Source organism: Halichoerus grypus, chromosome 6, assembly GCF_964656455.1.
Source record: "Halichoerus grypus chromosome 6, mHalGry1.hap1.1, whole genome shotgun sequence".
Classification (NCBI taxonomy): Eukaryota; Metazoa; Chordata; class Mammalia; order Carnivora; family Phocidae; genus Halichoerus; species Halichoerus grypus.
The window spans coordinates 160260359-160273430 of record NC_135717.1 but is presented as its reverse complement, the minus strand read 5'-3'; the positions used below and the strand labels follow the sequence as shown (position 1 = coordinate 160273430).

General features: G+C 40.5%; 1 protein-coding gene across 7 annotated transcripts in view; it reads right to left on the bottom strand.

The window, feature by feature from the left end:
• LOC144382410 (uncharacterized) overlaps positions 1 to 13072 on the bottom strand; it is a 162715-nt gene that overhangs the window by 110305 nt on the left and 39338 nt on the right. The window contains exon 4 of one of the 7 annotated variants that reach the window (XM_078076483.1): positions 3171 to 4535. The exons of 5 other annotated variants lie outside the window; for them this stretch is intronic. In XM_078076483.1, coding sequence (XP_077932609.1) covers positions 4434 to 4535 — 102 coding nt within the window. In that variant the 3' untranslated portion in view covers positions 3171 to 4433. Of the gene's footprint in view, positions 1 to 3170; positions 4536 to 7205; positions 7850 to 13072 lie in introns of those variants that run through there. One more of the 7 variants, XM_078076484.1, reaches the window with a different exon arrangement.

The window sequence follows — 13072 nt, the reverse complement described above, 5'->3', positions numbered from 1 at the left end:
ATTCTTCTTTAAATGTTTGCTAGAATTCCCCTGGGAAGCCATCTGGCCCTGGGCTCTTGTTTGTTGGGAGGTTTTTGATTACTGCTTCAATTTCCTTAGTGGTTATGGGTCTGTTCAGGTTTTCTATTTCATCCTGGTTCAGTTTTGGTAGTTTATAGGTCTCTAGGAATGCATCCATTTCTTCCAGATTGTCTAATTTGCTGGCATATAGTTGCTCACGATATGTTCTTATAATTGTTTGTATTTCTTTGGTGTTGGTTGTGACCTCTCCTCTTTCATTCATGATTTTATTTGGTCCTTTCTCTTTTCTTTTTGATAAGTCTGGCCAGGGGTTTATCAATCTTATTAATTCTTTCAAAGAACCAGCTCCTAGTTTCATTGATCTGTTCTACTGTTCTTTTGGTTTCTCTTTCATTGATTTCTGCTGTGATCTTTATTATTTCTCTTCTCCTTCTGGGTTTAGGCTTTATTTGCTGTTCTTTCTCCAGCTCCTTTAAGTGTAGGGTTAGGTTGTGTATTTGAGACCTTTCTTGTTTCTTGAGAAATGGTTGTATTGCTATGTACTTTCCTCTTAGGCCCACCTTTGCTGCATCCCAAAGATTTTGAACAGTTGTGTTTTCATTTTCATTTGTTTCCATGAATTTTTTAAATTCTTTTTAATTTCCTGGTTGGCCCATTCATTCTTTAGTAGGATGTTCTTTAGCCTCCATGTATTTGAGTTCTTTCCAACTTTCCTCTTGTGATGGAGTTCTAGTTTCAAAACACTGTGGTCCAAAAATATGCAGGGAATGATCCCAATCTTTTGCTACCAGTTGAGACCTGATTTGTGACCCAGGATGTGATCTATTCTGGAGAAGGTTCCATAGGCACTAGAGAAGAATGTGTATTCTGTTGCTTTTTGAACTTATTATCTCTTATCTCCTAAATTCTTGATTTTTTGCAAACCTTAGGGGAAGATGAAGTCTTTCTTGGCTAGTTTATAATTCTCCTTTACTTAATTTAATGTCCTTAGTAGCGTCATATGATTTCTACATAGTAATCTCAGATAAAGAAATTATGGTTCAGAGGGGCCATTTGTCTGAGATCACAGAGTAAATAAGTAGCAAGTTAGAGGCAACTGAGTTAGAGTTATCTTGGGCAACCCAATCTCCTAACCTCAAATCCAATACTTTTCCACCCCTCTATCCCAAATTTTCCAATATTCTTATTTCACAGGTGGAGAAATGAGGTAATGGAGTAGATCCAATTCTGCAGTTCTTTATCAAGAACATGATACTATATTCAGGGTCAATTTGTAATAGCAAACAATTAGAAATCATCTGAAGAACGAGTCAAATACAGCTCAAATACAATCTGCTGAAATTTTTTTTTTTTTTTTTTTGTGAATTATGACAGAGTAACTATGATTGTGATTCTATAGCCCCCAGTGCAGTTTCTTCCAACCCCTCCCAGGGCACTTCTCACTCCACCTTTTACTTCTCTCAACAGGACATCATGAAATTTGAGTTTATCTAACATTGGAGTTTAGAATTAAAGGAAGGAGAAATCAAGAAAACAGTTTTCAATGACAAAAGAATGCTGAAAAGGAGAACATCTTTCCTGTGTACCTTGTGATGGGCCAGTTGCACAGCTTTCCTGGTGAAATATCTGTTTTTGGAACATCCCCTCCTACAACAATGACTGGCTTTCTCATCTTCTATTCAAAATTCATTTACTTGTCATTTTTATATGACTATGGCTGGTGGGGGGGGAGGCGGTCTAAGGCAGTTCTCTCTTTATCTTTGTACTCTCTCTGTGTTGTCCACATTGTGCTTTGAAAAGTTAGATTCCTGTTGTAATGAATGGCCATCAATTCCAGAGGAGTTTTCATAGTTTCCCAATCATAAAACATAATAACTTTACTATGCAAACATCTTTACAAAGACATAATGTCACGATGACCGGATCCACCCCCACTACTTTCCCCATCTTTACATGGTTAAAGATAACAGTATCAGTTAAAAAAAAAAAAAAAGTGAGTCATCCAGGAGACTACAGCAGTTCTGATGAAGGCTACAAGATAGAAAGGGGATTCCCACATCATAGTTAAGAGTTTGGGATTTTTTGTCTCTCTCTAGGACCCACCCACCACTAGCCTAACTTACTCCTGCTGTCCCCCCCCACGCACCAGATGCTGCAGCCGCACTGGGCAACTTAATGAGTGATTCCCATGCTTTCTGCTTACTTTCTTGACTCCTTTGATCCTACTGAATCTTCCTCTGAAATACCTATTCACTGAGCAAAATCTTACCAGTTGTGATGCTCAATCTCAATTTCATCTCCTCTTCTAAGTCTTTCTTAAAATTTTCATAGAAAGAAGTAATCATTTCCTCCTTTATAATCTTGTTCTCATGGTTCACACAATTAGTAGAGACATTTGTGCACTATACCTCTTTTTTTCGTTTTTTTTTCCATCCCTCACCCTAGTCAGTAAACTCTGAGAACAGGCACAATGATGTATGTATCTTGGTAGCTTGAGCATCTAGCATAGCAAACATTTTCTGTAAAGGCCACATAGTAAATATTTTATGTTCTATGGCCATATGATCTCTCTTACAACTACTCAGCTCTGCTGTTACAGTGAAAAAGCTGCCAGTACATAAAAAAACAGGCATGATACACAATATCTTGTGGCAACCTGGAAAATCAACCCAACTATATTCATCCTTCTTTAGAATTGTGAGTTGTAAATCAGATTATCTCATCCAAACTGGGGCTGATAAAAAAATTAATTTGAAAGGGGTATTCTGTTAGGGTAGCAATTCTAAAACAGATGATTTGACATTTGTAAGGATACTGTGAAGACCAGCATCCATTCCTGCTTGATTTGGAAGATGGTTGTGACCCCCTGACACTGGGTAGTTTGGGGCAAAATTCCCAAATACAGTGGGGTGGAAGCCATGGTTGGGAAACCAGCTCCCACATCATGGAATAACTAATGATAATGACAGTGATGATAATAACAGTAGCAATAATGATTACAATGATAGCAAACTGTTCCTGAGGGCTTAGTATGAGCCAGGCACTATTCTAAGCACTTCACATGCATTAATTCATTGAATCTTCACAAGAATCCTTTGTAAAAGGTATTACTTTTTATCTCCATTTTACAGATGAAACTGAGGCTCAGAGAGGTTAAGTCATTTATTCAGGGTAATACAGTTAGCAAGTGGTGACACTGGCAATCTAAAATTGAAGGGCCATGCATGCAACACACTGTGGTGCTTAAATGCAGGTCAATGGCCTAGATGTACAAGAATCATCTATGGAAATAGACTTCTAGATATCACCCTTTGAAATGCTGAGTCAGAATGACCAAGGAAATCTTTCTCCCTCCCTCCCTCTCTCTCCCTCTTTTTTTTTTTTTAAATAGCCGCCCTTGTGATTCAGATGTAGCTGCAGTGAGTGGAATGGTGGTTCCCAAAAATATATGCCCATGTTCTAGTCCCCCAAAACTGTTGGTATTACCTATTTGGGAAAAGAGTTTTTTTAGATGTATGAAGTTAAGAATTTTGAGATAAGGAGGGCCCTATATTATCAAGTGGGCCCTAAATCCTACTTCAAGTGTCCTTAAAAGAGGCACATGGAAGAGACAGAGAAGAAGAGACAGCAGTGTGACCATGAGGCAGAGATTTGACTGATACAGCCATAAGTCAAGAAATGCTGACAAGCACCAGAATCTGGAAGAGGCAAATAATGGATTTTTTCCCTAGAGCCTCCATGCGTGTGGCCTGCCAACATCTTGATTTTAGACTTAGATATTTCAGCACTATGAGAGAACAAATCTCTCTTGTAAGCTACCCAGTTTGTGGCATATCATTATTGCAGCCCTAGGAAACTAATTCAGAGCCATTCCCACTTCCACTCCTTAATTCCTGAACCCACGTATGAGGACAGAAGATAGCACATGTAATGGTTTCAGATTTGAAGTGTATATCACATCGTGTAAAACAGAACCCCATCCTTTCAGGGGTTGTCTCTCAGCTGGGTGCTGTAACTGAGTCTTCAGTAAGCCAAAGACCTTTCAATTATACCAGCTGGTTCCAGATGATGTAAGTATGAAAAAGACCAGTTAATTTCATGGGCTGAATCCATTGCTGCATAATTTCCTTGGTGTGAAATGAGCTTCTTCATCAGACACCATACTACACAGGATACCATGATGGTGGTAGATGAGACATTCTGTTAGTCCATGATTAGTGGTGGTGGTAGAAGGCATGGAAAGTAGAAGGGCATAGAAAGCAAATCCATACACAGAGTATATGTTTATTCCAGTGAAGGTGAATCTCTGCCCTTCCCATGAGAGGAGAAGTTTAGTGGAAGAAATCCAGAAGAAGTAGCTGTGTCTAGTTCTGTCTTACAAAGCAGCTGGTCAGTGGTCTCAGCCAGTGTGGCTAAGGAGCTCGTTCTCCAGGATTGGACCCCCTTCTTTTATGTGGTATTGCTGTAATGTTTGCTTCTTGTCTTGGGGTCCTTATAATAGTTTCATATTGATACTGTAATAATTAACACAAATTTATTGGCTTAAAAACACAAATTTATTATTGTACAGGTTTGTAAGAAGTTGAGAATCAGTTTCACTGGGCTAAAGGTAAGGTTTCAACCTCTCTCCACCTTATTTCTCCCTACTTTCTTTCACATACCCTTTGCCTCAATATGCAGTCCAACCCCTTTACAATTTGTCACACTATGCTCTTTTATGAAGACCATCCCTTGTGCTCATATTCCATGTGTCCCAATCCTTCATCCACCTTAATGCCCAATTCAAATGCTACAACCCCCCAGCTGAAAAGAATCTTTCGCTCCTTCCAGCTGCCATTTAAGTCCCCTCTAGGTCCTGGACTCTAAATCTCTTGAGGACAGGAATTATATTTTGTTCATATCTTTGTGTCCAAAGCAGGACTGCCATGGATGGTTGTGCAGGTTGTACATTGTGGCCTTTTTACATGGGAAGCACTTGATCATAACTCCTAATGAATGAGTTCTTTGATATTGGCATTATGCTCAATTTCTTTTCTTTTCTTTTTTTTTTTAAGATTTTATTTATTTATTTGACACAGAGAGAGAGGGCACAAGCAAGGGGAGCAGCAGAGGGAGAGGGAGAAGCAGGCTCCCCACTGAGCAGAGAGCCTGACATGGGGCTTGAACCCAAGATCATGACCCGAGCCCAAGGCAGACACTTAAATGACTGAGCCACCCAGGCACCCCATGCTCAGTTTCTAATATAATGAACTCATATCTTAAGATGCTGAAAAGTTTGAAGTCAGAACTTAAGGAGGAATATAAAAGAGAGCACTAAATAAGACTTAAATCCTTCAACAGATGGACTCTGGGGTCTGGACTCCCTTTTAAAAAGAGAATCTGCCTGGGTGGCTCAGTCAGCTAAGCATCTGCCTTTGGCTCAGGTCATGATCCTTGGACCTGGGGATCAAGCCCTTCATAGGCTCCCTGCTCAGCGGGGAGACTGCTTGCTTCTCCCTCTCCCTCTCCCTGCTGCTCTCCCTGTTTGTGCTCTCTCTCAAATAAATAAATAAAATCTTAAATAAATGAATAAATAAATAAGAATCTGATGAGAGGAGCACACCTCCAACATTCACACACACACACACACACACACACACACACACACGACACACAGTTTCTCCTTAACCTTGCCTTTGAGGACTACTGTGTAGGATCATGATAGTCATGCATTGTTTATGTGTCTGTGACAGACCTGGGACTGGCCCCTTGGTTATGCCTTTCCCTACTCCATCCCATCCCATCCCCCTGCCAGGCAGGATCCCTTTACGTGAGTACATCTTATTATTCAGTTCCTGTAGCCAGCACCAGGGAAACTGCTACTAGAAATGACATCCAATGCCAACAATACGATTTCTTTTCATGAGAACCTACCTGGCATTGTGAAGAAAGAATTAGAATATATTGTAATAACAATAATGCTTCATTGCCAAGAGATCAGATTCTCAATAGATGGACTGTTTAGCTGGATAGCTGCCTTGAAACATAGCTTGCTTATTCAACAGAACTTTGTCTCTGAATAGGTATCACACTCAGCAGACAGGGAAAACCTAGGTAGATAACAAACCAATGCTTTCCAAATGAAACCAGGCCCCGGCCACTCTTGTTACCACTTACGTAGCCAACTGAGATGAGTAAACAGACTAAGAAGTCCTGATAGGTATAGGTGTCAATTCATATCCAGATGGCCTGAGCAGTTAGTTCCCCATCTCACTGTTCTCTTACTGACCTCAGTGCCAGAATTATGAACACATCTTCCCATGCAGACAAGTTACACAGAACCCAGGATGAGAGGCAATATTGCTTAGCATCAGGGATTACCAGGGGTTGTAGGTTACAGACTTGGGTTTGAATTCTGATATGCTGCTCACAGAGAAAGTTCATTTCACTTATTCCCACTCTGCCATTTGGGAATGTGCAGTCATATGATGGGAGGGACTGAGCCAAATCTTCCTTTGTACTCACTGGAGAGAGTAATGGTTACAAGTAGTGATTCTGGAGCCAGACAGGCCCAAGCTCCAGCCCGAGCCCTGTCACTTTCTACTTAACTTCTTTAGGCTTCAGTCTTCCCATCTGTAAAATGGGACTGCTTATCATGGCACTGAATTCAGAGGGTCGAATATGATTTTGGTAAAATATTTAGTACAGAATAAGTCCTCAATAAGTAATAGCTACTATTAAGGAGGAAAGAAAAATGACATGCAATGTTGCCAAATTAGAACCCATGTTGATTTTCTTTTACCCTTCCCGAGTAGCTTTTTTTTTAATATTAAAAGATAAATAGACCCTGTCTTTCTAAAAATTCCTATTCAGCTCACATGGTTTGAGTACCTACTATGGGTCTAATCAAGTAACACACTTAACACATGGAAGCTCTTTTATCCTTACTATGGTTATATATTGGTGAGGCAGATATTATTATCCCCCCTTTATAGTTGGATAAATTGAGGCTCAGGGGGTCTAGTTGACTTGCCAAATTCATTAAGTAGATATATCTGAATGTGGGAGTCTAATTCTGAAGTTTCCTTAGTCTAAGACAAATTTATGCCCTAATAGCCAAACGGGAACCAAAATATCAACTTTATCAATGACCTAATAAAGTAAAAATTGAGATTATCTAGTAAGTGGCATCGGAGAACACAAAATGAGACTTTCTACTTTATTTCTAAATACAGACCTGGGAGCCCTGTAGCAAGAAGTGAGTCCTCAGATAGCCCTTAAGTCTACATAACAAGCCAGTCACTAGCCCACCTTACCTCCCAGCTGACCACAGGAGACAGCAGCCAAAAGAGGCTAGTGAAATTCCCCAGCCACGCCTCCCCACCCCCCCAGAGATAGGAAACAAGGGTCAAAGGCTGAGAGTGCTTGATGCAACAACAGTAGGATGAGGCATGATCAAGGACCTTTGACAGTGACTCTACCCATTAGTAAAAACAAGATGGCCTAGTTTCTCTTCAACAAGATTTGCCACTCCTCCCCAAAGGATGAGGGGGTGTAAGAATAAGCAAGTGCAGAAAACAATTGAAGAGTTCAGCCAAGACTCATCATTTTTGTGGAAACCTTTTGAAGAAGTAAGGGAAGGTGAATAAGGTCTCTTTCCTAATGATTCCACTTCCAAAGCTCATTTCATGCCATCACATCTGCCTATTATAGGAATGTATTCTTTTCAACAGATAAGCCACTTCCTTATTGCAATTTATACAGTTGTCAGTGCAGCTGTCAAAGAAAATAAAGCCTTCTCTTGGTCAATCTGCCCCATGGGAATGCCATCAGAATCTTGAGGAAACCTCTAAAGAGAAGAAAGGGAAATGTTGACTTAGAAACACACACTAAATAGTGTTTTTATACCCCTGCATTCACCAAATGGGAGCCCTTTTATCATTTTTTTCCCCAATTTTTTATTTAAATTCAATTTAGTAAACATATAGTGTATTATTAGTTTCAAGGGTAGAATTTAGTGATTCATCAGTTGCATATAACACCCAGTGCTCATTACATCAAGTGCTTTCCTTAATGCCCATCACCCAATTAGCCCATCCCCCACCCACCTTCCCTCCAGCAACCCTCTGTTTGTTTCCTATGGTTAAGAGTCTCTTATGGTTTGCCTCCCTCTCTGTTTTTGTCTCATTTTATTTTTCCTCCCCTTCCCCTATGTTCATTTGTTTTGTCTCTTAAATTCCACGTATGAGTGAAATCATATGGTATTTGTCTTTCTCTGACTGACTTACTTTGCTTAGCATAACACCATCTAGTTCCATCCACATCATTGCAAATGGCAAGATTTCATTCTTTTAATGGCTAAGTAATATTCCATTATAAATATATTAGGAGCTAGGTTATCTTAAAAATGGGAAGCTAGATTCCTCACTTCAAATTATGAGCCTTTCAGTATTGTGGCTAAAAGTATTGATGTCATTGTTAAAGAGATCTGGGTTTGAATTCTGATTCTAATGCTTAGATGTGCAGAATCATTCTTTTTGACTGGCTAGTATCTGAAATCCCTTCCGATGTTTGGAAAATGCCCTTCCATATATGAGTTTTTATGGGAGGTAAGGCCCACCTCCCAGTATGGAAGCCAGATCCCATCTCTCCAACCTTCCTTACAACTGCACTATGAGCAGAAGTTCTAGGATTTGTGTCATCTTCAATTTCTTTCAGCAATATCTTACAGTTTTCAGTGTATAGATCTTTCACTTCCTTGGTTAAATTCATTCCTGTGTTGTATTGTTTATTGCGATTTTAAATTGGATTGTTTTCTTTATTTCTTTTTTAGATAATTCATTGTCAGTGTATAGAAATGCAACTGATTTTTTAAAGATTTATTTATTTTAGAGAGAGAGCAGGGAGGGGGGCAGAGAGTGAGGGGAAGAGAATCTCAAGCAAACTCCACACTGAGCACAGAGCCCAACACAGGGCTCAATCTCATGACCCAAGATCACGACCTGGGCCAAAACCAAGAGTTGGATGCTTAACTGACTGCACCATCCCAGCACCCCAAAATGCAACTGATTTTTGTCTGTTGATTTTGAATCCTGAAATTTTACTGAACTTTATTAATTCTATCAGTTTTATAGGGGAGTCTTTAGGATTTTCTACATTTAAGATCATGTCATCTGCAAAAACAATTTTATATCTTCCTTTCTCATTTGGATGCTTCTTATTTCTTTTTCTTGCCTTATTACTCTGGCTAAGACTTCCAGAACTATGTTGAATAGGAATGCTGAAAGTGGGCACCTTTGTCTTGTTCTTAACCTCAGAGGAAAAGCTTTCAGCTATTCACCATTGGGTATGATGTTTGCTATGGATTGTCATATGTGGTTTTATTATGTTGAGATAGGTTCCTTCTACACCCAAGTTGTTGAAAGCTTTTATCATGAAAGTATGTTCAATATTGTCAAATGCTTTTTCTGTATCTATTGAGATCATCATATGATTTTTATCTCATTCTATTAATGCAATGTATCCCATTTATTGATTTGTGTATGTTGAACCATTCTTGCATCCCAGGGATGAATACCCCTTGATCATGGTATATGATCCTCTTAAAGTACTACTGAATTCTGTTTGCTAGTATTTGAGATTTTTTTGCATCTGTATTCATCAGGGATATTAGCCTGAAGTTTTCTTTTCTTATGTTGTCCTTATTTGACTTTGGGAGAAAGGTAAGGTGGACCTTGTAAAATGAGTTTGGGAGCATTCTCTCCTATTCAGTTTTTGGAAGAGTTTGAGAAGAATTGACATTAATTCTTTAAATGTTTGGTACACTTCACCAGTGAAACCATCCAGTCCAGGGCTTTTTTGGGGGGGAGGTTTTTGATTACTGATTCAATTTCTTTACTCATTATGGTCTGTTCAGATTTTCTAATTTTTCATGATTCAGTTTTGGTAAGTTGTATATTTGTTGTAATTTATCCATTTGCTACAGGTTGTCCAGTTTGTTGGCATATCATCAGGGAAATATAAATCAAAACCACAATGAGTTATAACCTCACACTTGTTAGAATGATTGCTATCAAAAGGACAAAAGATAACAGATGCTAGTGAGGATGTGAAGAGTGAAATTTATACAATGTTGGTGTGGATGTAAATTGATGCAGCCACTGTGGAAACAGTATGGATGTTCCTCAAAAAACTAAAAATAGAAACACCATATGATCCAGCAATTCCACCACTAGGTATGTATCTGAAGGAAATTAAATCACAATCTCAAAGAGATATCTGCACACCTATGTTCATTGCAGTATTAGTTACAACAGTCAAGACATGGAAACGACCTAAGTGCCCGTTGACAAATGAATGGATAAAGAATATGTAATATATATGTGTATATATGAATATTATATGTTATATATAACATATGTAATATTATATATATTATTATTATATGTTGTATATAACACACACACACATATGACTAGTATTCAGCCATAACAAAAAGGAAATCCTGCCATTTATGACAACATGGATGGACTTTAAGGGCATTATTTTACATGAAATAAGTCAGAGAAGGACAAATACTGTATTATCTCGCTTATACGTGGAGTCTAAAAAAGCTGAACTTATAAAAACAGAGAAGAGATTGGTGGCTGCCAGGGATGGTGCATCAGGAGGGGAGTGGGGATAAGAAATAAGTGAAGATGGTCAAAGAGTACAAACTTCCAGTTTTAAGAATAATTTCTAGGAATGTAATGTATAGCATGGTGACTATAGTTAACACTTGATTGTATATTTGAAAGTTGCGGGCGCCTGGGTGGCTCAGTTGGTTAAGCGACTGCCTTCGGCTCAGGTCATGATCCTGGAGTCCCGGGATCGAGTCCCGCATCGGGCTCCCTGCTCGGCAGGGAGTCTGCTTCTCCCTCTGACCCTCCTCCCTCTCATGTGCTCTGTCTCTCATTCTCTCTCTCTCAAATAAATAAATAAAATCTTTAAAAAAAAAAAAAAAAAGAAAGTTGCTAAGGGAGTAAATCTTAAAAGTTCTCACAACATACACAAAACCCATGAGGTGATGGATGTATTAACTAACATTATTGTGGTAATCATTTTGCACTGTATACATATATCAAATCATTATTTTATACACCTTACACTTATACTATGTTATATGAAAACTGTATCTGGAGGGGGGGAAAGATGGTGGAGGAGTAGGGGACCCTATTTCAACTGGTCCCCGGAATTGAGCTGGATATCTACCAGACCACTCTGACCACCCACGAAACCAGCCTGAGATGTAAGAAGATCTGGATCTCTACAAACAGAATATCGCAGGCGGTTGGTTTTGAGGTACGAAGCAGGGAGCCATGATTCCGCGGGCAGATATCAGAGGATAAATGGCAGTGGGAGGGTGCCTGGCTGTGGGGATCCTACACTGCCGGTGAGTGACAGCCTTGCGCGATGCGGACGGGGCACAGACTTGCAGACCGGTAGCGGCGGGGAAAGGACTTTAGGGCAGCCCCCGGGGTGGAAACCCAGAGCAGCGGGGTTGCGCACACGTGAACTGGGAGCTGCTGGTGGTTTTAGAAGCACAAAGGGCAGAGACGTGCCACGCCCCGACCTGGAGGCAGGACTGGGAGTGCTGCGGAGGGGCGCACAACCCAGGATGCTGCAGTTTATAGCAGCACGGACAGAAACGGAGATGGTGTGGCCTGGAGAGCTCACTGAAGAACAGACTGTGATCTCTCTCCTCTGAGGCAGAGGGTTGAAAACGGTCTCTTCTGCTCTGACTCGCGGAAGAGACGCGGAAAGCCGCCAGGGAAAGCTGCCAGAGAACAAAAGCCCCAAAAACTGATTCCCGCTGAGCCCATCCCCCGCCACAGGGGGGCAGGGCAACTCCGCCCAAACAGGGTTGCCTGAGTAACAGCGCGGCAGGCCCCTCCCCCAGAAGACAGGCTGGGAAAACAAGAGGCCAGCAACCCTAAGGTCCCAAGAAAACAGGTGCATCTTGCTTGGGTTCTGGTCAATAATTTGGACTCTATACATTCCCTCAAACACCCATCAACAGAATGACTAGGAGGAGGAGCCCCCAAAATAGAAAAGACTCAGAGATTATGACTTATGCTGCAGATTTACAAATGGATGCAGGTATAACCAAGATGTTGGAGATGGAATTCATGCTAGCAATTGTGAAGACAATGGCTAGAATGGAGAAATCAATTAATGGCAACATAGAGTCTCTAAGGGCAGAAATAAAAGGTGAATTGGCAGAACTTAAAAATGCTATCAATGGGGGGGCGCCTGGGTGGCTCAGTCGTTAAGCGTCTGCCTTCGGCTCAGGTCATGATCCCGGGGTCCTGGGATCGAGTCCCACATCGGGCTCCCTGTTCGGCGGGAGGCCTGCTTCTCCCTCTCCCACTCCCCCTGCTTGTGTTCCGGCTCTCACTGTCTCTCTCTCTGTCAAATAAATAAATAAAATCTTTAAAAAAAAAAAATGCTATCAATGAGATCCAATCCAATCTAGATAATCTAACAGCTAGGGTAACTGAGGCAGAAGAGCGAATAAGCGACCTGGAAGACAATATAATAGATAAAAAGGGAAAAGAGGAGGCCAGGGAAAAACAACTCAGAATCCATGAAAATAGAATCAGAGAAATAAGTGACACCATGAAGTGTTCCAATGTCAGAATAATTGGAATCCCAGAGGGAGTGGAGAGAGAGAGAGGACTAGAAGATGTATTTGAGCAAATTGTAGCTGAGAACTTCCCTAATCTGGGGAATGAAACAAACATTCGAGTCCTAGAGGCAGAGGGGACCCCTCCTAAGATTAAGGAAAACAGGCCAACACCCCAGCATGTAATAATAAAACTTGCAAATCTTAGAACCAAGGAAACCATCTTAAGGGCAGTTAGGGGAAAGAGATTCCTTACATACAGAGGGAGGAATATCAGAATAACGTCAGACCTATCCACAGAGACCTGGCAAGCCAGAAAGGCCTGGCAAGACATATTCAGGGTACTAAATGAGAAGAACATGCAGCCAAGAATACTTTATCTGGCAAGGCTTTCATTTAGAATGGATG